At 35.4% G+C, this 24206-nt stretch overlaps 1 protein-coding gene across 2 annotated transcripts; it reads right to left on the bottom strand.

Moving 5' to 3' along the window:
* Positions 1-8123: 8123 nt before the first annotated feature.
* On the bottom strand, positions 8124-23768 carry LOC107704978 (mitogen-activated protein kinase kinase kinase 5-like). 2 transcript variants are annotated; one of them, XM_016508080.1, is made up of 28 exons: positions 23307-23768; positions 23079-23218; positions 22023-22210; positions 21748-21916; positions 21176-21282; positions 20898-21068; positions 19932-20044; positions 19396-19555; positions 18714-18864; positions 18461-18565; positions 18204-18253; positions 17096-17191; positions 16575-16665; positions 15496-15629; positions 14676-14803; positions 13805-13941; positions 13597-13702; positions 13351-13508; positions 12788-12983; positions 11921-12083; positions 11648-11816; positions 11350-11532; positions 10892-10997; positions 10537-10777; positions 9698-9816; positions 9131-9219; positions 8915-8991; positions 8124-8529 (listed from the first exon to the last, which is right to left on the bottom strand). In XM_016508080.1, exons 1-28 carry the CDS (start codon positions 23635-23637, stop codon positions 8406-8408), a joined length of 4002 nt encoding a protein of 1333 aa, XP_016363566.1. In that variant the 5' UTR covers positions 23638-23768; the 3' UTR covers positions 8124-8405. The 2 variants fall into 2 exon arrangements, with proteins under 2 accessions (XP_016363566.1, XP_016363567.1); XM_016508081.1 differs by having other exon boundaries at positions 8124-8502.
* Between the last annotated feature and the right edge of the window lie 438 nt (positions 23769-24206).

The raw sequence follows: 24206 nt of genomic DNA, 5'->3' as shown, positions 1-24206 counted from the left end.
CTAACAGAGAACGTCCCTCCCCTAATACAACCTACAATGCAAGTAGCAAATAATCATTTACACCTTCAAAATCCAGTCCAAACATCCTGTTTCAAAAGGAAACACATAAATACAGTGACGAAACTGGTGTTTGTAATACATTATATTTTTATTCAAGTTTTTGTTTTTATGGTGTAGATTAGATAACATATAGGCCTAGTGAAATTTCATAACATGATGTCACAATCATATTGCAAAAGAAATCAGTTTCTCATTCAAACAAACGGTTTAATGTTTAGTTCAACATGACCTAATATATCCTTAGGGGCAAAACAATGATAACGAAAAAAATATGAATTACGAAGCTGCTTGCCACCTGTAGAGCGCAGCTGGCATCTGTTCAAGAGAGGATAAGAGTGGATGCTATAGGGAAGAGGGGGGTTGGTGTAGGAGTGAAATCGGGGGGTGAAAATGGCACGCTTGAGAGGGGACATCCAGTCCCCCGAAAAGACCAGTGGGGCTCCTTTGTGCAGCTGTTGGCCTGTATTAACACAAACCCCCAAAGAGCCACCTGTCACTGCAACTGGACAGAGTGGTTTGTGGGAGTTAGAAACTTGGAGACAGGAACCCCAATAAACTATCTATCTATCTATCTATCTATCTATCGGCGCCTATAAAGTTTTAAATGTCAAGGCTTTTAAAACTTTCAAACAGGGGTAGCAAACATTCATAGTTTGTCTTGACAAACTTTGCTTAAATTAGTCTTCTGAATTTAAAGAATTTTAATTTTAATCTCCATTCAACTTCACCGAATTGGAATTTAAACAACTTTGACGTTCAAAGTTCACTCAATTTAATGTTAAATGGCACACAACCCTTTTCTATTTCTATGGAAAGCATCATCTTTAAATCTATGCATGATACTATTGCCAATAATTACAGTTTGAAAAGACCTCATTCTGAAGTTGACTCATCCTGCAAAGCTTTAGATGTAAATATTAAAATGAAAAGAATCTTTGGATAAAAGCGTCTTCTAAATGACTGAATGGAAATCCCTCTATTCAGTGACCTCATGTTCTTCACTTGCACTGTTTAAGCAGGACGCTAATGTAAAAAAGACTCGCTCAAAAGCTTCTTTATGAGTTGAAAATGAAGAATGAATGAGGTGTGACAAAGCAGAAAATAGTCCAGATTTGCTTTATTGAGGACAGTTTTGTGATTACACTGGTAAGGTAAATACAAACAGCATTGTATTTCATTATGGAAAATAAGAACAAAACAACCAAATGCTATTAAAAAAAAAAAAAAAAAAAAAGGCACTGTGAACTAAAGATGTGAACACACCCACACACACACACACACCCACACACAGAATATTTATGTCTCTGTGGGCGTACACAAACTTTAAAACATTCTGGGCAATATTTTCTAATGGCTTTGTTGAGTTTGATAGCTGAATAGAGGCTGAACTGTGAGGGACATCCAACCACGGAGTAAACAGGACACAACAGAGTTCTAATCAAAATTACAAAGGGAAATTAGACTGAGTGAGAAGCCTGAGAAGTCTGGTTTAACTATTTTCATTGTCAAGAGAAGAACGTGTGATATATGAAATCTTTAATAAACCGATGAATCATGTTCTTTTACAGGTTTCTTTTTCACGCGTTTTTGTGGATAAAGTTCCACACCCAAAGAGTCACTCATGTTGCATGTGTTTAGTAGTTCAGATTCAAACTGAGCTGAAACCAAGATATATTTCAATGCAAATTTGTTCTCATGCCTCCTAAAAATAAGAAAATTGCTAAAGTATCTAAACAATACAGTTCAATTGCTATTTGACATCTATAGCAGTTTGTTCCATTGCTACCCACTTTGGACACTGGGCTTAAAACTTTAGTTTTATATGCTTAGCGAGGCTCAGGTTCAATAGAGTCCGTCTCGAGAAGCCTGTCTATTGTCCTGCAGAACCCAAGGGTCAGCATCTCTGCATGGTCAGGGTCATCAGTGGCCCCTTAATGAAATCACAATAACAGGAATGCCCAGAATGCACCCAGATAGACCTTCAGTCTTTCATAAGTGTGTTTCTATGTGAGGAACGTGATATCAGCCAACTTTAGAATAGAGTTAGTGAGCGAATGATGCATTGAGAAGAAGCCTGGGCAGTCTCATGTGTTCATTGTTTGAAACATTTCTGCCAAAGTCTGTCCTGCCTTGTAGAGTTCAGATGGGAAGCAAAAGGATGGAGCTGACAGATCATAAATAAAACAATGTGGTGTCAAATGAATCAGGCTACTTTGTTTATTAGATATCATAATGCACAGCAGAACGAGAAACCAGTTAGTCGGCATACTGTGTCATTTGTCTGAAATAATTGTTTCCAGTTAGCCACAGTTCTGGTGTAATGTTGCATGACATTAGATATTATAAGTGAGGTAATGTAAACCAATATTAAACAATGTCACAATGGGAATGCGTGTTGCAAATTTAAATAAGGTTTAGAAATGTTCTTTGTAAAATGTGGGCAAAGACAACCACAAAATTGTTTCTATTAACCTTATTTAAACAATACAGAGTTATGATTATCACAAAGGGGTTTTCTATTAAGTATAATGATATTAATCTAAATACTTATAAATGTGCCTCACAAAATGAGGTCACTTGTTGGGTGAAATGTCATGATGAGGCAACAACCAACATAAATATCATTTTTGCATAGTGAAACACCTACTGAGTAACCATTTGCATTTAGCCGAAATAAAATTTAGAAATTCAAGTCAGCCAAATAAGCCTAAACAATTCCACTTATATGCAACGCGTATGAATATGTAACAAAGCCAAATTTCAAGGTCAAGATGAGCTGCACCATATAAAAGCTTTTATCGTCCATCTGAAAATTGCATTGTTGTTGTACATTTTTAACTGTTGCTGTCCCCTGAGTCATATAATTTACAGGATCACTTTATTTCTTTGTATTATGTGATTGAGGTTTTAGCAGATTAGGTCCTAATTGTTGGGGTGAGGATGGAAATAAAGGATTATAGTGAATCTCAGGTGTTTTATCTTTCTGAGATTTCTTATCAGGATTGCATTTAAAGCTGTGTCCACACAGGCTATTTGACTCACTAAAGTTAGTAGAATAATAGCAGGAGTTACTTTAACTGGTGTTTTTTAGATTAGATTAGATGCAACTTTATTGTCATTGTGCAGAGCACAAAGCCCATAAAATACAGAAGCATTGTTATAGTGTAATTTGGAGATTCTGTTATGTGATTTGTCAGTAATTACACAACTAAATAATCAAAATGCATAACTTTTATTTTATTAAGTATTTTACATGCATGACACCCTTGTAATAAAAAAAAGTAATAAAAAAAAGTAATAAAAAAATATAAGTGGCATATTTTATCAGTATATTCTGCAAAAACTCTTGCACCACGTATACTTTAAGAAAAGTTTGTAAAGGATCACTTTATTTCTTTGTATTATGTGATTGAGGTTTTAGCAGATTAGGTCCTAATTGTTGGGGTGAGGATGGAAATAAAGGATTATAGTGAATCTCAGGTGTTTTATCTTTCTGAGATTTCTTATCAGGATTGCATTTAAAGCTGTGTCCACACAGGCTATTTGACTCACTAAAGTTAGTAGAATAATAGCAGGAGTTACTTTAACTGGTGTTTTTTAGATTAGATTAGATGCAACTTTATTGTCATTGTGCAGAGCACAAAGCCCATAAAATACAGAAGCATTGTTATAGTGTAATTTGGAGATTCTGTTATGTGATTTGTCAGTAATTACACAACTAAATAATCAAAATGCATAACTTTTATTTTATTAAGTATTTTACATGCATGACACCCTTGTAATAAAAAAAAGTAATAAAAAAATATAAGTGGCATATTTTATCAGTATATTCTGCAAAAACTCTTGCACCAGGTATACTTTAAGAAAAGTTTGTAAAAATGCGGCCCAGTGTACATGGTTAATATAAAGGAATTTTCTATATTGATTTTCTACAGATGTTTTACCTGTATTTTGAATTAAGGCATTTACAATGTGTTTTATAGTTAAAGGAAATGTGAGTAAACTTAATGGGGAAAGTACTGTTAATTTTCTGCAGACATTATCTCTTTTTTTCAGATTTTTTTTCTTACAGAATAGGGGTTCATTTGACCCGTTTCATGATCTTAAACTTTCATCATTAAACAAAATTAGCCAAAAAAAAAAAAAATGCATATGTCCATATGCTACAATTGCACTTTGTTTTTACCCATATAGGTAACAGAGCCATACACACACAAATATGAACATGCAGAAGATGTTCACCCCTCCCCACACTTCACCTCTGGACACCTTTCCAAAGCCATGGATTGAACCTTGCACTGCAGAAACCACAGCCCCCCTTTTGCCCTTCTACACCTTCACGTGGCCCCCACCCCCTACTCCACCATCCAAAGATCCTTTCATTACCATGACAAACATTGTACTTACTGGGAAGATAAAGAGAGAATGAAAAGGGGACAGAGTGGGTGAATGACCCACTGTGACCCTACTGGACCAGTTTAAAGGCTTAAATTCCTCTTTAAAATGTCCTTCACTGTTGAAATATAGTCTATTGGTACATTTAAATGACAGCGTTTTTAAAAATAATTTAATTGTAGCCGCCTTAAGAGAAACCTTTATGCAGTGAGCACCTTCCATGCACTGCAGGTGCAGTAGATACAGCTGTGGTATAAATAAGCTTTCCATTGATGTATGGTTTGTTAGGATAGGAACAATATTTGGCTGATTTGAAAAGCTGAAGTCTGAGGGTGCAAAAAAATCAAAATGTTGAGAAAATCACCTTTAAAGTTGTCCAAATGAAGTTCTTAGCAATGCGTATTACTAATCAAAAATTAAGTTTTGATATATTTACGGTAGAAAATGTATGAAATATCTTCATGGAACATGATCTGTACATAATATCCTGATTTTTGGGATAAAAGAAAAATAATTTTGATTATTTATAATTTGACCCATACAAAAAAAGATTTAAAAAAAGATAATTTTGACCCATACAATGTACAGGTGCATCTCAATAAATTAGAATGTCGTGGAAAAGTTCATTTATTTCAGTAATTCAACTCAAATTGTGAAACTCGTGTATTAAATAAATTCAATGCACACAGACTGAAGTAGTTTAAGTCTTTGGTTCTTTTAATTGTGATGATTTTGGCTCACATTTAACAAAAACCCACCAATTCACTATCTCAACAAATTAGAATACTTCATAAGACCAATAAAAAATTTTTTTTAGTGAATTGTTGGCCTTCTGGAAAGTATGTTCATTTACTGTACATGTACTCAATACTTGGTAGGGGCTCCTTTTGCTTTAATTACTGCCTCAATTCGGCGTTTTGTGGCTTACCCTCCTTGTGAAGGGTGTCAATGATTGTCTTCTGGACAACTGTCAGATCAGCAGTCTTCCCCATGATTGTGTAGCCTAGTGAACCAAACTGAGAGACCATTTTGAAGGCTCAGGAAACCTTTGCAGGTGTTTTGAGTTGATTATGACTGGTTTTGTGGTCCAGGGTCACATATGCTTGAGTTGCAAACACATCAAAAATTCTCTGGAACAACAGTCTTTACGATTATGACTGCATACACAAACACAACTTCATGAGTGAAGAAGAATAGTGAGCGAAACCCTGAATGTGAATGATAGGACCGTCAAACACTAAGAAAGTTTGTGTCCAAACAACACAAAAATACTGCAGCAAAAGAGACAACAAAAACCTCAGTATTCACTTTGAAGTTTCTATTTCCACAAGAACCGGCCACATAGAACTTCACAAAGCCAACATCCATCAAAGAGCAGCAAATGCTGAAACATTAATTACTAGGGATGCACCGATACCACTTTTTCCAGTTAATTGCATACATATACTTCGTAGTTGACATCCTTAACTCCATTCTGCTGTCTGTTGTTGGTGTTTCTTTGTTTGAATATGGCGCTCATCACATGCTGTGTGGTATCGGCGTTTGGTATCGGGGCATTTTAACGAGTACGAGTACAGAAGCTCAGTATCGGCCCGATACCGATACCAGTATCGGTATCGGTGCATCCCTATTAATTACTGACACCAATGCTAAAATGCAAAAATGATGGTCATGATCATAAAACCTGGACAGATGGAGCACCAAGATTAACTTTAAGATCTGCCCTTGTCTTCTCTAATCACCTTACTTGAATATTATCAAACCACTTTGGGCACAGTTTTCTCCTCCAACATCTCCAACAAGCAATTGGCAGCTATTCTGATTTAAAAGTTGTATGAATCTATTCCTAGAAGTTTGGAAGCCGTATTAAATAAACACAAAAGGTCATAAAACACCTTATTAAAGAAATATTGCCTATTCCTCAAGTGTTAACATTATTTTCTCCAACCCCTGCAACTCTCTCTTCAGTAAAAAATCTCTCTGAATCTTTTTTTTTTTTCAGAATTCATTGTATAATTCCATGTCATATGAGTATCTAACAGTTATTATCCGTTCACCAAATGTCATTTCTTCACATAATGTGGACCACAGGACAGTTTCAGAAAATGTGAGGCTGTAGAGCAGTGATAAGACAGCTTTATTCGAAATGGTGGAAAAACTCATTGAGGAAAAAGAACATCCTCCTTCTAACAGAATGAAGTTAGTCCGAAAGCCATAATCCCTGTACAGAATTCCCTATTTAATGGATCGCACGCACCACCAGCCTTCACAAGGAGACAGATAAAGAGGTCTTGACAGCAAAAGGAGGACAGAATGAGCTCAATAACACACAGAAAAAAAGAACAGGAAGAAAGAAGAAATAGACGGCTATGAAAAGCAAATCCTGTTAAGTTAACCTCAAAATCTCTGGCCAAAGCAGTGACATCTGCTCCACCTGCTGAAAAGCACCACTAGCTGTGGAGAGCCCTGGACTACAACCAGATTTCAAGGGCAAGCTATGCTCTGCTAGTCATTACTCTTGCCAAGTCATTAAAAAGCAATTAATGTATAATCAATATAAGGCAAACTGAAATTCGATGTTTACTGCAATGGGATTTAAAGTAAAATGACGGACAACAAAAAGTTTTGAATTGGGTTCAAAAAATTATTTCAGAATCTGTACAATTATATATTTCAACAACAAATATATGCCAACAACTTCTCGGTTATTTGTCATGCCAGTTAAGGCTGGAATACACGACTTACAGATTGATAAATGTGACAGATTGGTTACTCAGATGTTTAGCAGGTGTCGTCAGTCTATCACTGTGTGGCTGGGTTTGCATACTGTAATATCTTTTATGACAAGATCATTACCAACATTTTTCCTCTGGCTTAAAAAAAATACAATAGTTGACATCAAATACATTTTTAGAAAGTTGACGTCCTGTCCGGTGCAATACACTATACTCCATATTAAAATATTTTTAACATTTACTAATTATTATCTTGTAGCTATTATTATCTCACATGAATTGAAGGATTACTTGAAATATTTGTGTGTTTAAAAATTGCATTTGTTATAGAATAGGACCAGTCAAAATGAACAAGAAAATGTAGACCAGTAACAGTTTCCTCTCACTTGTACATTACAATTAAAAGCTTTATTTCTAAAATAAATTACAAAATTTTAGTTGACTTTTTTCTAGTTTAGCTGTCAGAATCACTTTCTTCTGTAAGGGTAGGTAATATTTAGTATTTAGTAAGAACGGACAATTCATAAATACAAATACAGCATTTTTGTACCCTGTACAGTATACAACTCAATACCCTGCACAATAACATAGGATTTTTGTTGATGTTAGCATAAATATTTCACACATTATATCCATAAAAAACATACTGAATCTCTTTCTAAAAGGTAACATCTGAGAGACTGAATGTTCTCAAACTATTCTGAGATTGTACACTACCATTCAAATGTTTGGGGTCATTAATTTTTATTTTTTTTAAATAACACGTTTTATTCAGCAAGCACACATTCGATTCAGAGTGACAGTTAAGACATTTATAATGTTAAAAAACATTTATATTTCAAATACATTTTTCTTCAAATAATGTTTCCACAAAAATATGAAGCAGCACAACCTATAATAATTTTCATCATTGATAATTATAATAAATGTCTCTTGAGTATCAAATAAACATATAAGTGTGATTTCTGAAGGATCATGTTACACTAAAGTAAAGTAAGTATTTAAAGTAATGACTACTAAAATAAATGCAGTCTGGAAGAGCATAGGATCCTTCTTTCAAAAACATTAAAAGATCTTGCCAACCCCAAACTTTTGAACAGTAGCCAGGCATAGAAATAAAATAATAGTGCCAAAAAAGGCACAGACTCTAAAAACTGCAAACTCACTGAGCTCATAGCATGTAAAAACTGGTCAAGAGAGAGTCATTCGTGTCTGTTAGAGAATGGAATCTTCACTGTCCTCTTTGACTGGACTGAGATGCGACTTCCTCTGCTTGGAGATGGCAGCCCACAAACGACACAGCATCCCGCCTCTGAGTGACAAATGCATGAACACAGATCTACTACACATTATACAGAAATGTTCAAAAGACTGTAATCACTATGTTTTTCTAGCAATTTTATTTAGCAAGGAATTAAACTGATCAAAAGTGACAGTAAAGACATTTATTTTGTTACAATTTTTTTTATTTCAAATAACCGCTGTTCTTTTGAGCTTTCTAACTATAATAAATAAATAATAAGCATACTGTATTTTGAATCAAATAAATGTCACCTTGGAGAGCATAAGAGCTACTTTCAAAATCATAAAAAAGTTTTACAGATCTCAAACAGCAGTGAACAGCAGTGTATATATGATTTATTTAATGAAATATTTAATTTTAACTATATCTCCTGCACCTTGGCAGATTATTCCTGTTCAGTATGGATGTCTAAAGGACTTACTTGATGCCACAGTACAGCAGATCATCTCTGCAGGCGAGATGGAGGAGACTGTCCAAGGTAAACTCATGAAAAACAAGCTTAAAGAAATCAAAGAACAGGCAATCACTATCAACTATGTTTTTAAGCCAACTTTTACTATTAGAAGTCTATAAATATGAATTAGCAAATCAAAGCTTGTGATCAAAAGTAAAATTTTTTTTCCATATTTTCACTCACTATTTCTATGGTTTTCTCATCCACTGGAACACCTCTTAACCAGCGCATCATAGCAGCATTGTGAGCATTATGGTGTGAAGGTTTATTATCTGTGGGAAAGAATAAACATATCACACAATGGCTACATACACTGTTACTATGGGTGCATAATTAGCATATTTACAGTAATGTTACTGTCATATGCTATTACTAAAAAACTGGTCACTACAAAATGTATTGTTTCTAAAACACTTCCAGAACAGGGATTATATCTATAGAAGTACATGTTGTGAAAACGCAAGCCTCGAGGATAAGGCATAAAATTGGGTTGGTCGAAATTGTGTAACAGTTATAAGCGATTACAGGGTGTGTTCTCTATGAGTCTCAAAATCTCCACCCAGAACTAAAGACAAGCAGTGGCATGTGGAGTCGATGTGAATAAATGTGACACATATTGCTCCATTGCCACACCTTTTGACTGCCTCGGGCGAGAACTTCCTCTCATATGGAGGAAGAAGTTTAAAAACAATTGTTCAGTAGTAAATACAGAGCTTATTTCAGAAGTTATAGTTGAAAAACATGAGCAACCTGCCGCTGCAGACGCAGCCCTGACCTCCAGGGCGTTGATGTGCCTTTGTTTGGTCTGAAGCGAGTTCATCAGAAGCTCCTGGAATTCTTTCTCCTTTTCATTCAGCTGAATTAGCAACCTGGAATGCAATGCAAACAATTCACAACCCCATGAAATCAGTGTGGTTTTCATTCACCGCCTTCTTGTGGCTACTTTAAAAAATAAAGCTTGGATAACTGCAGTACTTGGATAAATGCTTGTCTATAGTTGTGGTTGCATCATGCACACACTACCATTCCAAAGGTTTTTTTTTTTTTTTTAATAGTGTAAGACTAATTACTAAGACTAACTTAAGTGTAATAGTGTAAGAATAACAACATAAATGTCTCATATGCTGGCTGCATATATTTGATTAAACATTCAGTAATGTAATAGTAATGTTATGAAATTTGTTTTTACAAATTAAAAACTGTTTCCAATTTTTATATTTTAAAATGTATTTTACTTTTCAGCAGCCATTACTCCAGTCTTCAGTGTCATATAATCCTTCAGAAATCATTTTTATTACTTACTCACATGTCACATATTATCAATATTTTTTTTGTGGAAGTTCAAAAGATAGCATTTATTAAAAAAACAAAAAAACAAAACAAAAAAAACATCATAAATGCCTTTACTTTCACTTTTGATCAATTTAATGCATTCTTGCTGAATTAAAGTATTATTTTACTTTAAAAAAAAAAAAAAAGAACATTTTCTGACTTCAAACCTTTGAATGGTAGTGTACATTATGTAAGTATTTTATGCATTAAACACTGTGAGGTTTGACAGCACAAGAGAGAGCAAAGGTTTTCAATACCTCCTGGACTCAAGTCGAAGTTCTGATAACTCCTTTGCAAGTGAAGAGTGGCTAGAGATGAGTTCACTGGGCAAATTGTCGCATTTGGCGTGACCCTCTTCAGAATTTTGACTGATACCCCATTCCTCTTTGTTCTTCGTGATGGGGGTGATGGTTGTTTCACAATCGGCCTCTGTGGGCTGCTCAGTTTCTGGAGAACTTTCCTCGTTTTCAAATGATGACTGTAGCTGAAGCCTGAGCTCTGAAAAGGGATTTTGAGGGATGGCAATGAAGATATGCAGGTAACGGAAGATTCATAGATGCAATAAAAGCATATGGGATTACTGTTTTAATTGAAATGGTGTCCTTTATGCACCTGGGAGCAAAACCGTGATAGCATCTTGTACAGCCTGCCTCAGCAAGTTGTCCAAAGCAAACATCCAGTGAGGTTTTATTTGTTGTTTCCTCAGGACCTTTTTGACCTACAAACACAAGAGTCACACATACATTTAATATTATGAAGGTAAGATGTATGAGTAAATAAATAAATGCACAAATATATGTATACAATTTTTTTTTAACTTTTGAATTACAAATATATAAATGTATAGAGCACAGAAGTAAAATGAGTTTAACATTAAAAAAAATATTTTTATTATTTTTTAAACCTTTTTAAAAACAGATTTTTTTTTTACAAATCCCTAACCCTCTGTATGTGTAATAGTAATAATAATAATTGCCTTTTTAGTAATTGCAAATGTTGCTAATTAGCCCTTAGTTTTAGTTTGATTCAGGCTTACTGAAATGAACACAAACTGAAAGCAAAGAACATACTGCATCCTGGAAGCTAAAGAGCACCGCCTGCAGGCTGCTGAGAGGCACAGAGGAGTTCAGCAGGCTGGAGCGCAAAGTCAGGAGGCTGTTAGTCAGGTGCCTTTTGTCTGGAGAGCGGATGTTCTCTCGGAGGCAGCCAATCAGCTCGCTAATGAGATCTGAGGTGATGCACGGCTCCTCCGCCTGCGAGATGAATAAAAGGCAAATCTTCACACACAAGCATTTAAGAAAGGGCACTGGTGGTGTGACAGCATTCCACATCAAACACATCCAGTGACAGGGAAGTGTGTAAATGCACCGGCGGCAGCGTTTCCTGAATGTTTTGAACTACATTGCTGATGTACTCCGTAAGGATCCTATGCAGCGTATCCCTCCGTTCGCTGTCCTTTCTCAGCACAAACAGACCTAGGTTCTCTCCAGAACCCGCTGGGCTTGTGGTCATGTCTGCTTGAGGCTCATCTGGCACTCTATCAACAGAAAAATACATACAGCATGAAGGCAAATAAGACATTTCAGGTGCTGGAAAAATATTTCTCAATATACAATTCCCAGAACTGATGCATGGACTCACGCCAAAAAGCTGCTGGAGCTGGGTGGACTTTCAGCCATGTCATTTCCTTTGAAGGCAGGAGTGGTCTTTCTCAGATCAAAAGAGGAGGACAATTCATTGTGTTCAGCATCTGTGTTCTCCACACACAATGCAATGGGTACGGACATGCTCCTATGAAAGTCTCCTACAATATAATGACCATATAAACTCAAAATATACAAATATTCAGTAATTAATATCAAATTACTTTAATGTATAAGTCATTATACATAAGTGGGTGTTACTTCAAAAGTTTTGGCACTCTCATGTCCTGGGGTTAATTTTCATGGGTTATTTTTGGGATTTTATCCACTTTTATTTTCCTTTTGGCTGTATGAAGATCATATTAAAACTGCCTGGGAAACTTTTATCATGTCCTCATTTTTCAAATGCCTGGAGGACAAATATTCTTTTTTTTTTTTTTCAGAAAAAACAAAAAAACAATTACACTTAAAAATAAATAACTTCATTAAAACAATAATAATTATAAATTAATGAAATAAAACAAATAAAATATATACAAATAAATAATAATTAAAAAGAAATAAAATCATGTAAATTACTTAATTATAAAATAATTAAGTAATTTAATTATGAATGATTAACTTATTAAATAATTAAATTAATAATAGAATTATAAATAAATACTAATATGAATAAGTAAATAAAAACAGATTTCTTCTGCAATACGAATAAACATTGCTGGACATAAGTAGACCAAAAAACGTGAGTGTGAAAAGAAGTGTTTATTTCCAAAAGGCCAAAAGCAGCCAAAGCTGAAGAAACACCCATTTAAAGCTGTTGGTTTTAAAGTGTCAGAGATTTATAGACGTGGTTCTACAAGCTCACCGACAGGTTCTTTCAGAGTGTTGTCAGACTGAGGCTTTGCCCTTTTCCTGGAACTGGCCTTCAGAAAGCTGTTCTTCAGGAGCTCTGAAGCTGTGGCTCTCTTGTCTGGGTTGGGTTCAAAGCAGCACATGATGAAGCCTTTGGCTTCCTCTGACATGCACTCCGGCACTGTGGGATGGATCTTAAACATGCCCACCTGCAGGGGGACAGTTATTAAACCTGATGAGATTCTTTGTAAGAGATATTAACATTTAGGCCTGAAACTCAAGCAAGTATGCAAACACAAACAATTCTAGTTACAAAAAATGTGCCAGAAATAATTCATAACAGCAGCAGTCTTTTCCACAATGGGCGCTATAGCAGACATTAGCATAAACTGTCTTCCTCTTGCATACTAGTTATTTGTCTGGCCTAACTGTGACTCTGTTAAATATGCATTGAGCATGAAGTCAATTGGGAATGTGACAATGGAATGTAAATAAACTTCACAGTTCATTTAACATGGTTATATAGCCATCAGCTTAAAATAACACTCAGATTCCTGCTTCAAAAACCTGCAGCACCTTAAACATGGCTGCTTGAGGACTTCCCAGCTCATGAAAGGGTGGCTTCCCTGTGGCCATTTCTATGATGGTGCAACCCAAAGACCAGATATCAGCCGGTTTGCCATAGCCATGAGGACCTTGGTCGATGATTTCTGGAGCCATGTACTGCAGAGTGCCTGTGGACGAATGAATCAGGAGGAGTTTGAAAAGCAAACACACAAAAGTACATAATGTAATGTGAGAAGTATGCACTAGGAGACTCACCTGTGAACGTCTCTGTACATGGATTGATTCCTGCTAGTCTCTTAGAAGTGCCAAAATCTGATATCTTGAGCAGTCCGCTGTATGTATTTATCAAAACATTATCACCCTGGTGAGATGAAAAGTAATGGCATGTGATATTGAAAACTGCAGCTGAAATTTTTCTTACAGACAGTCTGAAAGCAACGGCGGCTCTGGCATCCATTTATACCTTAATATCTCTATGGACGATCTGATTGTCATGGAGATATTTCAGCCCTTCAAGAATCTGCTTGGTATAGAAGACAATGGTCGCCTCATTATCTTTAAGAGGCCCCCACTGTGATCGTAAGAGAGAGGACAAACTTCCTGTGAAGGAAGAAAAAACAATTGAATACATTTTAAAATCATACACTCTGTATCCACATGCACATAAATAAATATAAAATGTCAAATGTCATACAATAGATAGATAATAGAAGAAATCATGATTTTTTTTATAACATCTAAAACGCATCAACATTTTAAAAATATAATGATTGTATTTGTTGATTTAATGCTCTATTTTCAACGATCTAAGGTTAAATTACTTAAAATTATAAATGTCAATACATTACAGTTCTAAAATTTGAGGTAAGAAATTTTTTTCTTTAAAAGAAATATACTTTTATTCAGCAAGGACACATTAAACTAATCAAAAAGGGCCAGTAAAACATTTATAACCTTTTTCAAAATTCAAGTAGTTTTAAAGTAACTACTTCACTACAAACTGCTCAACTTTTTTTTTCATGACTCAGCATAGTCTATGTATAGTCTTCATATAGGAGGTGTAGGACCAAACACATCAATGAGTGTTACGTCACTGACCCATAAATAACTCTCTGAGGTGAATACTCTAAACTGGTCTGTGCTGTTCGGTATAGCACATTTCAATTACGCTCTCAGTTGGAGATCTTCCCACACATGGACATTACACACAACACACCCTTCCTAAGAACCAAGGATTTCTCAATAGACTTTACGAAAATCAACATTTCCCAATGTCATCAAAAAGGAAAAGTTAAAAGTTTATGACAGAGAACAATCAGCAAAGCACACCACACCTCCAGGAACCTCCTCCATGAAGATCTTGATGAAGCCATCCTCACTGACTGATCCCAAATACTGAACAATATTCCTGTGCTTCAGCCTCTTGTGTAGGGCAATCTCCTCATGGAGTGGCTGAGAGTAGCTAAGACCCACCCCCCCCCAAAAAAAGAGAAAGAGACCAAAATGGTAGACAAAAAGTAAATATTATGATCATCTAAGCTATGCAGTTCTGACCACAATCATAAGGGTTTTATGGGCATATTTGGTTAAAACGGTTAAGCACAAGACTTGGATCACATGGAGAGGTCTACATCTGCTAACTGTCCATGTGAGCACAGTTTAAACAAGCATCAGTCCTGCGGACAAACATCACTGGGCCATGGGGACCTTTGAACATGGTCAGAGGTCAACAAACAAACACTGGATTTCTACTGAAGCAGATCAACAATGTATAAACAGTTCAGAAGTGATGTAAATCTTCTATTAAAGGTTAAATGTAAAGGTCATATTATACATAATTTTTTTTTTTTTTCATTTATTAATATATGTTCACTGTTTAATATATGAAATTATTCATAGATTTTATTAATTTGATCCTTTATTATCATATAGTAATTTTGTGTGGCAAAACTGGACATGTTTTAAGAGTTGTGAATCTTATAGTATATTTTTAATGTACATTGTTACGTAAAGTTATTTTATCTTTTATCTGTTTGATTCTTCATGACACAGCTCAAATAAATTAAACAAACTTACAGCTAAACTGATAAGAAACATATTCTAAATGATGCATTTCACTAGAAAAATGAAATCAATGGAAAAACAAGTTCATACGTGCTGTCCTTCTCTGGGATCTCTTTGATTGCGATGCGCACTTGATTGCTGAAGTCCCGTCCAGCGTACACCACTCCATAGGTTCCTTTCCCCAGCACCACCTTGTCTCCATTCTCATTCCTCTCATAAATGTACTGCAATATTTTTTTTTAAGAAATTGTTACTTTTATTCATCAAGGATGCATTAAATTGATCAAAAGTGACAGCAAAAACATTAATATCGCTACAAAAGATAAGTTTAGCCTTGGTGATTACAAGAGACAAACATTTAAAAAAATCATTTCCAACCTCAAACTTTTGAACGATAATATATGTATTATGAAATATTTGACATTTAATTAAGCAATGATTAAAGATGAAGCAAAAATTTAAGTTAAAAGAACATGTATGCTCAATGCTTGTTAAAAAAAGACAGCAAAACTGAGTTTGCTAGGAAGAATCATTACATTTCACACTTAACTGCTATAGTCAGCAAGTACTAAACTGGCACTAAGAACACATGACAGCAGGAAGTAGGTTTAAAAGTGGAGTTATGGCAATACTAAAGATAGTAAAAGAACAAGAAAATCACAGTTGCATTATGGTACTGTCTGTCATATAGTGGTACCATATTTACAGTATGCAATGGAAAGCTGCATTTGGAATGATCCACATTGAAGGACACTATTTGACCGTAAAATGTCAAGTCAAGTCACCATTATTTATATAGCGGTTACAGATACAGTACAGATTGTGTCAAAGCAGCTTCACAGTAATAAACAGGAAAATAGCAGAATCAATTGACACTACATATCCTGACTGGCACAGTCCAAGCCATGAGAAATTAATCAACTAATTGGTTAATCAAAACTAAACTAAGGAGGTTTTCAAATATATCTCAGGTCTATTCAACTCAATAATATCATCAAATTCTACTATAAGTCTACATCAGCGGAAGTCATTTTAAGGGTTGTATATCAAGGATAAGATAAAAACAGCTGCTTAATCAACCAAGTGCACATTTTCACTAATGCTGAGCATGGTTACTAGCCTGAACAAACAATGAGAGGTTATATGATATTCATTGTGATTTCTCTCACCTCTAAATCTCCTTCTCCTCCCCTGATTGGACTGGAATCTTCCACGGGACTTTCTGTGTGATGCAACAGAGAGTTGACCAAATCACAGAACCTGACAAGCAACACAAATGATAGGGTTTGAGAATATGTTCAATGGTAAAATCTCTTTCATTGTGACACATGATATTTCAGCAAAATATTTCCTTTATGATGTTAAAATGCACTTAATCGTTTTGCCATTACATCATCGCTTAATGCTTATTTCGTTGGAACAATGACAAGTTCATAAAATGAGGTCAAACGTGACTTACTGAACCTGATACAACAGGATACATGAGAAAATAATATGACATGTATTTTAAAGGCGTGAATAGCACCCGCAGCACCTCTGAAGATTAGATTCAGATTATTCGTAAAACAAATTCACAGAACATAATCTTTTAAGAGTTCATTCTCTGTCAAAACCATCATGACGTTGGAGTTCTTCCCTCATGTTGTCCTTGGCAGCGTGTTTAAGCAATGTGCCGATGGGAGGAGCTCACCCTTTACAATGAAGATCGCTGGGAAAGTACAACTGGAAGTCATCTGAATTGTACAGGACATACAAAAAGCAGCTCCGCTCGTCAAACTTGGAGATGCTGCAAGAGTGGAATAACAGGGATTCTCAATCACAAGCCAAAAAATAAAACATCAAAGATAATGGGTCAAGCAATTTTATACCATTTGAAACTGATCAAAATACAGCGATTCAGTTTGTAGTCCTAAAACTCAGAAGATCTGTGGTTTCCCTTGGGAATTTATAAGTAAAATATTTTTTATACATATATATAACATTCAATATTTGAAAAGTGAATTTTTGACATTTTAAAAATGCAACAATGTGAATCTGACAACTGTTGTAATGCTGTAACCCACAATGGTTTCAAAATTCAATAAGTTATAGGTGAATATGAAATTAAATGTGTTATATAAAACATTTGAAACTCTCTTAAAATGTCAATCAAATATTTAAATTTTAAGCAATATTTAAATATTCACAGGATTGCAAGTAAGCCTTCCAGGATGGCCTACAAATTGACATCGTGACTGAACAGCTAATTGCAACTCTAAAACGTTTTAATGACAAATACAACACTTTATAAAAAACCCAGACATGTTTCATTTAGCTAAGATGCCTTAGAAAATGGAATCATGTTCAGATAAACAAATAATGCACATCTGTGTGGAAATACTAATCCTACCAGGAATACAAACCCTTCCTAGAGCTATTTATGCATAACTGAAATTATTTTTTAACTATGGTCAATGTGACCTTAAATATTAACATCCAGTGTCATTTATTTTGCAACATGAGCTCTAAACAAGATGTCTGCTGCCCTAAGGGCTGGAAATAGGAACAAAAACAGAAAGAAAAAGAACAGAAAGAGACATTGACCAATAGCTTAAAAGCTGGAAAGAGGATAACAGGCGTCAACCAGGCCAAGCAACAAGTGAGGAAGTAAAAAAAAAAAGGCCTATTCAGAGAAAGTCACTGGGCTGTGGCCAAAACAGAGCAGCCCTAGTGGGATTATAAACCGCTGCAAGCTTGGAAATGGAAAACAGAAAAAAAAAAAATGTGGAAATGACAGTATTCCCATAAGCGCACAGTACCTTACTCCACGAATCGCAGATGCTGGGAAAGTCCACTCATGAAGACCTTTCTGGGAAAGCCAAATAAAGCACATTACACTCCCACAGACATGTACACAATGTTGAATTTTACAGCATAAAGCATCGGGTCACGCCGCCCTCCGTCATGCCTATCCATCACATAAATAATTGAATAACATGGAAACTATACTGCGTGACAACACACACTGCAGCCTGCACAACGTGTGCAAAAAGCATCAAGGGTCAAGGATGTTTACCTCGAGTGGAGTGACGTGTCTCAGCTGCACTGTACGGCTGTCATCTTCTTCACTTACGCTTATTATACTAGGTTGGAAGACTTTAGTGAGCTCCAGAATCAGAACCTAAAAAAGATATATATTTTGAGTCTGTTTATGTCTCCACCTTTTTGGCCTTTCCTTTAATTGTTGTTGAAGCTAAGTGAAACAAGCTGTCTCTTGCGCAGTAGGGTAACGTTGTACCAATGAGAAGGGAGAAAAGAAGCAGTCTTACTGGGCAGCGCGCTGTGGAAACGGTAGGCTTGCATGCCTGCACCATTAACTCCATCCAAAAGTCCACAGTTTCCTGTTTAGGATGACTGACGTCTCGAGGTTTGGCAAACTGCTTGTACAGTATATATGTCTCCATGATGGATGCAACATACCTGTTTTTAGGGAGAAATCTTATTTAGGTTTGTCAGTTAGTGTGTTTTAATAATTTCAGAATATTTGTAAAATAATGTGATATTGCAATTATTCATGACTAATTTAAACTTGAAGTACCACCTACATTTTTTGTCACTATAATCTGATTCCTTTTCAATTCTATTTATTGAGAGTGTTTCTCATGCAATTTATTGATTTAATCTGTATATTGTGTAATTAATTATATAAAAAAATAATAATAAATTGATGGGCCTAGTCCTTTTTTTGAATGAGGGGTATTATGATTTTGAAAATAAAACTTAGGGCTTTAAATGTAAATGTAAATCAATTTGGAACCACACTTTTATTATTTTTTTTTATTTTTTGAAGAGTTTTTATTCAGTAAAAATAAATCTAAAAATATATTTATTAATATATTTTTTTAATGAATGAAAATCATTCCAATAATATTCATTAATAGTAATAACTTAAATGTTTTACTTCACACTACCTTAAATAAAGCTAAATAAACATTCACTTCCTTTACTCACCACATTGGCGCATTGAGCCTGTAGAGTTTCTCAGAAGCTTCTATAACTTTCTTTTGCTCATTGGCCAAGATTCCAGCCCCCAGATAAAAACCCACATCCCAGTAGTCCTGCATTTTCTCTAGACTGCCTTTCCTGCCCAGCAGGCTACTGAGTGTGACACCTGCACAATGCACAAAAACCACCATGACTCAATAAACCAAAACTCAATCATAAAAACTGTTTAGTAAATGAATGAAGAGTGGGAGTCATGCATGTAAAGTGTGAAAGCAAGGCAACACCGGTTTAACCACCTCAAACTCTTACTTTCTCACATTCTCTATACACATACTTTGTGTCATCATGCATTCATGTCCAATGCCTGAAGCATCTGTATCATACAAGTAGGCCACTAAATATCAGTTTCTATACACTAGCCTGCTATACCCACAAAGCACTACTGTATAAGATATGTAGACCAAACCATGACCCATCTCACTGTTTAAAGTGCTCACAACCAGAGCGAGCAGTGAAGCTAAATGAGGGACACACAAACACACCGATTTTCCGCAGTTCAACAGAGGTGTCGAATTCATGCCCAGCAGCTATCAGAAGCACAACGTTATTGATTCCGGAGTGCAAAGTTGGTTCAATCTCAAAAGCCTTTCCATACCTGCAGGACAACATACAGGTAGAAACACAAGACGTCATTACTGTAAATGGAATATTAGAGAAATTAGCATTACCACAAAAACATAAACATACATGATTTAATCTCTGCTTGAACCACAGTGATAAAATTTGCACAACATTTTTTTTATAAAAATGTAATTAAAAATTATTTTCTCTCATTTTTAGTAAAAGAAAATATCTAAACATGATTTAAACCAGACAAATTCAGATGAGAAGCAAAACTGTATTACATTTTATTTATGTATTTGTCTCAGGGAATGTATTAGGCCAGGGAATTCATTTATTCTTCTTACCCCATTGCACATTTTTTTATGTATTTTGTTTGTTTGTTTGTTTAAAGCATAAATCTACAAAATTTAGTAAGGTTTACATTTCAAAAAATAATTTAATAATCTTTTATTATTAAAATTGTATTTTCTTAGCACATTGTGGAAATGATAGTTATGTGTTTTTTTTTCTTATTATTTAAAGCATACATCTACAAAATTTTGTGAGGTCTATGCATAAAACAAGAAAAATTATTTTTTCTTTTATTATCTAAAAATTAATTCATTATTTGAAAACAGGAAAAATACATCTTCTCTGACAACAAGTCTCAAGTTATTTTAATAAACATATCTTGTTTTAAGATTATTTGCATATTTGTACTGGAAAACAAGACAAAACTACTGACCAGGTTTTGGAAGCATGTGCAAACCACTGGATTATTAACTTTTATTTGCATTATTTCAGATCAGATGCTATCCTACCATAGGACTATACAGTGAAGTGGATGTTTATAAATGTGTGCAACAGACATAAAGATCAACAGAGGGTAATTTGTAATGACTCACCAGTAACAAGCTTGATCTCTGCTGTTTGTGTCTTTGAAGCCTGAACTCATGAACATGTCCTTGTAGATGCGCCCGCACAGGCAGTACACATCTGAGGCCACGGTGCCCCCCGATTCCACGATGGGTAAAATGAGCTTTAAAGCCTTGGCACGATCACCAGGGTGATTCCTCCTTTAAACACATTTCAAAATGTTTCGAAGGAAACAATATTAATATTTTCTCAAATAAATGTTTGTTTTTGTGTATTACATTATTTTCAACAAAAAAAAAAAGTTTACCTGTTCAATGCAAATATATACTGAAACTTGATGTTCTGATGTGCTGTCACCATGCACATGGGCAAATTATTCAAAGTCTCCACCAGATTTATTATGGCGTCGTAGTCCTTGAATCACATTGAGAAAGAGAGTTCCATTTCAATGAATTATTCACACATTTGGCTGGCACCTCTAATATTTCACAACCATTGTCAAATATTCTCGCTTATTCCTCTGGGTAGACAAGGAATTGCATGTAATCAAATTAAATCAAAAGCACATCATGAAAATCTTCAAGAACAGGAAGCAATTACATAATGTTTACTATATGATTTATTATATCAAGGACGGAGAGATCTCATTTCTAGATCTCCTTAATAATTAAACAGATTCAGGTGTGCATCACAGGAACAATCAAAACATTCATACAAAGAAATTCTGGCACAAACATGCATTCAAAAATACTGCAAATGTATAATAAAAGAGCCTGTTTGTTTATATAATATAATAACTACACAGTATGCTATCTATGTGATCATTCATATTAGCTGTGTTGGTAACTGAAAGTTTAGTGTTGTGCATATGTAACTCACTGGGATGTCCCGGTAAGATAGCAGGAGGCTCATAACAATGTCTGGACTCAGAAGCTCCACCGAGTCCAGGCGCATTTGGATCCGGCCCAGCTCCTGACTCAGGGCCTGTCCGGTGAAGTGCTCTCGGGCCAGACGGATCTCTCTGCGGATTGCCTCGTGGAGGTATTCGCTATGAGGCAAGAGTGTGCTAAATGTTAATTCAGACCATTTGAAAGCAGCATCTAGCAACTGACTTCCAGGAAAAGAAAATGCACAAAAATACATCAGATTCCTACCTAGAATGAATGTGAACACTTTCCAGCAACTTGACCATTCGATCCACCAGAGGGGTCAGCAGGGATTCAATCTTAAAGCTGGAATGAAGGAAATCTTTGATGCCCCTCATCAGTGTGGCATCACAGGCAAATACTTTACCTTGCGGTGACACCATATAGGGGATAAAAGTGTAGCTCCCACATTGCTCCTAGAATGAAGAATACAGAAGACCAAATGAAAGCATATGATATAGCACCAAGGTAGGTTGTGACAAGGATGGTCACTCAGTAGCTATAATGTTTAGAGTGAAAAGTTTTGTGTATGTTAGTTTCAAACATCTAAATAATAAATACTTAAATTGCAATTTAATTTGTAAATTCTACTATCCAAATAGTGCCTTAAATATCAATATCATCATATTTTGTAATATCTGTTGGTAAAACCAACAACTTTTTTAATGAAAAAAGTCAACTATCTAAATGAAGAACTGAAATGTCAAACTGTGTTTTCAGGAAAAGTTTTTGTTTTCTTATTTGTCTTATTTGAAGAATAAATCTGCAAACTTAAGTTATATTTGTTTTCTGTTATCACATTATCAGAAAAATACATATTTTAATATAAACACACACACAAATACTGGAAAGCGAGACACAAATATTTGTATTTTAGAAAAAGGGTATTTACAATAAATGAATATTTGGGTTAAGCAGTCACATGCTTCATAATTTTATTTAAATAAAATGCACCTTGTGTTGGCCGAAATAATGGTTTGATATTTATGTATGTTCCCATTTATTAATCATTTCATGTTTCATAATAGTAGTAGTGTTAAAATAGAAGGTCCCATTATGACAACTTACCCCATATAGCATGACAACATCGTTGTCAAGAATTTTTTTTTTTTTTTTTTTGCCAAGGCTTTAAGGTTTGTGTCTACACAGAAACTGACATTCAAAAATATACTCACTGAGAAATATTCAATGGAATAAAAAGTGTGACAACTAGCACTGGTGTACTTCATAGTGACTTTCGAAAACAACCTTTCTGAAGGATGTTTTGTGTGCGTTGTGTCTCACCTTCACAACTTGAAGATCGTCTTCTCGTTTGTTACAGTACAGGATGAAATTATTGGTCATACTGAAACTCTCCCTGACACCCAGGTGATAAAACAGAGACGGCTGGCAGATGGTGTTATTCATCTCCACCACAACAACATCTAAGCACAGAGTTAAAATTACAACCGCTTACAAATGCACTCTGGAAATATTCCTGAAAATCCCAGATATGTACGTGCCACAACTTGCCTGCGTTGTAGAAAGTGTCCAGAATTTCAGTGGTGCCCAACGCAATGCGCTCAAAAGAAATGCTCTTCAGCACCGCATGCGCGTCTGCGCAGGCTTCTTTAAGACATGTCAGTGAAAGATTCGCCTCAGTTGGAGGCGCAGACCCGTCGTCAACGGCGATATACACCACGGATAAAGCCCTGGTCCGACTCCGCGGGGATATTACGCCTTTACTCCCGCCGCCGATTTCGAGAGCCAAAGGATCCTGCCATAAACTTCCAGCTGAAACTCGCACGGGATCCTTTCTCTTGGTCTCGTGCAGGCTCATGCGCCTGCGTTCAGTTGTATACATGGTGTAAGTCGAAAATAGTGCCTAGCTAATTAAAAAATCCTGTGACCGCGTCCTGGACATGCCTTCACTATGGCGTTAAAGTATTCCTGTAGTTTTTTCCAGGTAAGACTCTGAGGAGGATCCGTTTAGACGCGCCCTCCTCCGGTTCCCCGCCTCCTTGTGTCGCGCTCCACAGCTGTGCGACCTCTGCCTGCAACACGCTGCAAAAAAACAAAAACAAACTTCACCAAAGACTTTTTAGTGACATGGACATTTTTTTTTACAAACATATAAATAAATAATCCCTGGGGGGATTCTGGTAGAAGCAAAAATGTTTGTTGTGATGTATAAAAAAATCTATTATTTTATTTTATTTTTGAAATAATTGTTTGTTCCACTTTGTTTTAGATAATCATAGTTTTAAAGATGCAATAATTATTGTTTTTATAACTCATTTTAAAATTAAACACCTTGGTCTGGAAAAAGAAAAATCGGAGTAAAATAACCTAAAATAAATCTAAATAGAGTTTTAATGTGACCTTCAAAACAAAGGAAAATATTCAAAATCCCACGTTATCCCTTCACACATA

Source organism: Sinocyclocheilus anshuiensis, unplaced genomic scaffold, assembly GCF_001515605.1.
Source record: "Sinocyclocheilus anshuiensis isolate Anshui unplaced genomic scaffold, SAMN03320099.WGS_v1.1 scaffold702, whole genome shotgun sequence".
NCBI classification, from domain to species: Eukaryota; Metazoa; Chordata; class Actinopteri; order Cypriniformes; family Cyprinidae; genus Sinocyclocheilus; species Sinocyclocheilus anshuiensis.
Note: the sequence above shows the minus strand (reverse complement) of the source record. Positions and strands in the feature narration are given on the sequence as shown.

Bases quoted from the DNA above. Each gene is read 5' to 3' on its own strand.
- LOC107704978 (XM_016508080.1), bottom strand. From the start codon at position 23,637: ATGTATACAACTGAACGCAGGCGCATGAGCCTGCACGAGACCAAGAGA. The intron at 10,778-10,891 runs GTGCATAAAGGA...ATCCCTTTTCAG, and splicing joins TATCACGGTTTTGCTCCCAG to AGCTCAGGCTTCAGCTACAG. The intron at 8,530-8,914 runs GTAAGTCCTTTA...AATGTGTAGTAG, and splicing joins CTGCTGTACTGTGGCATCAA to ATCTGTGTTCATGCATTTGT.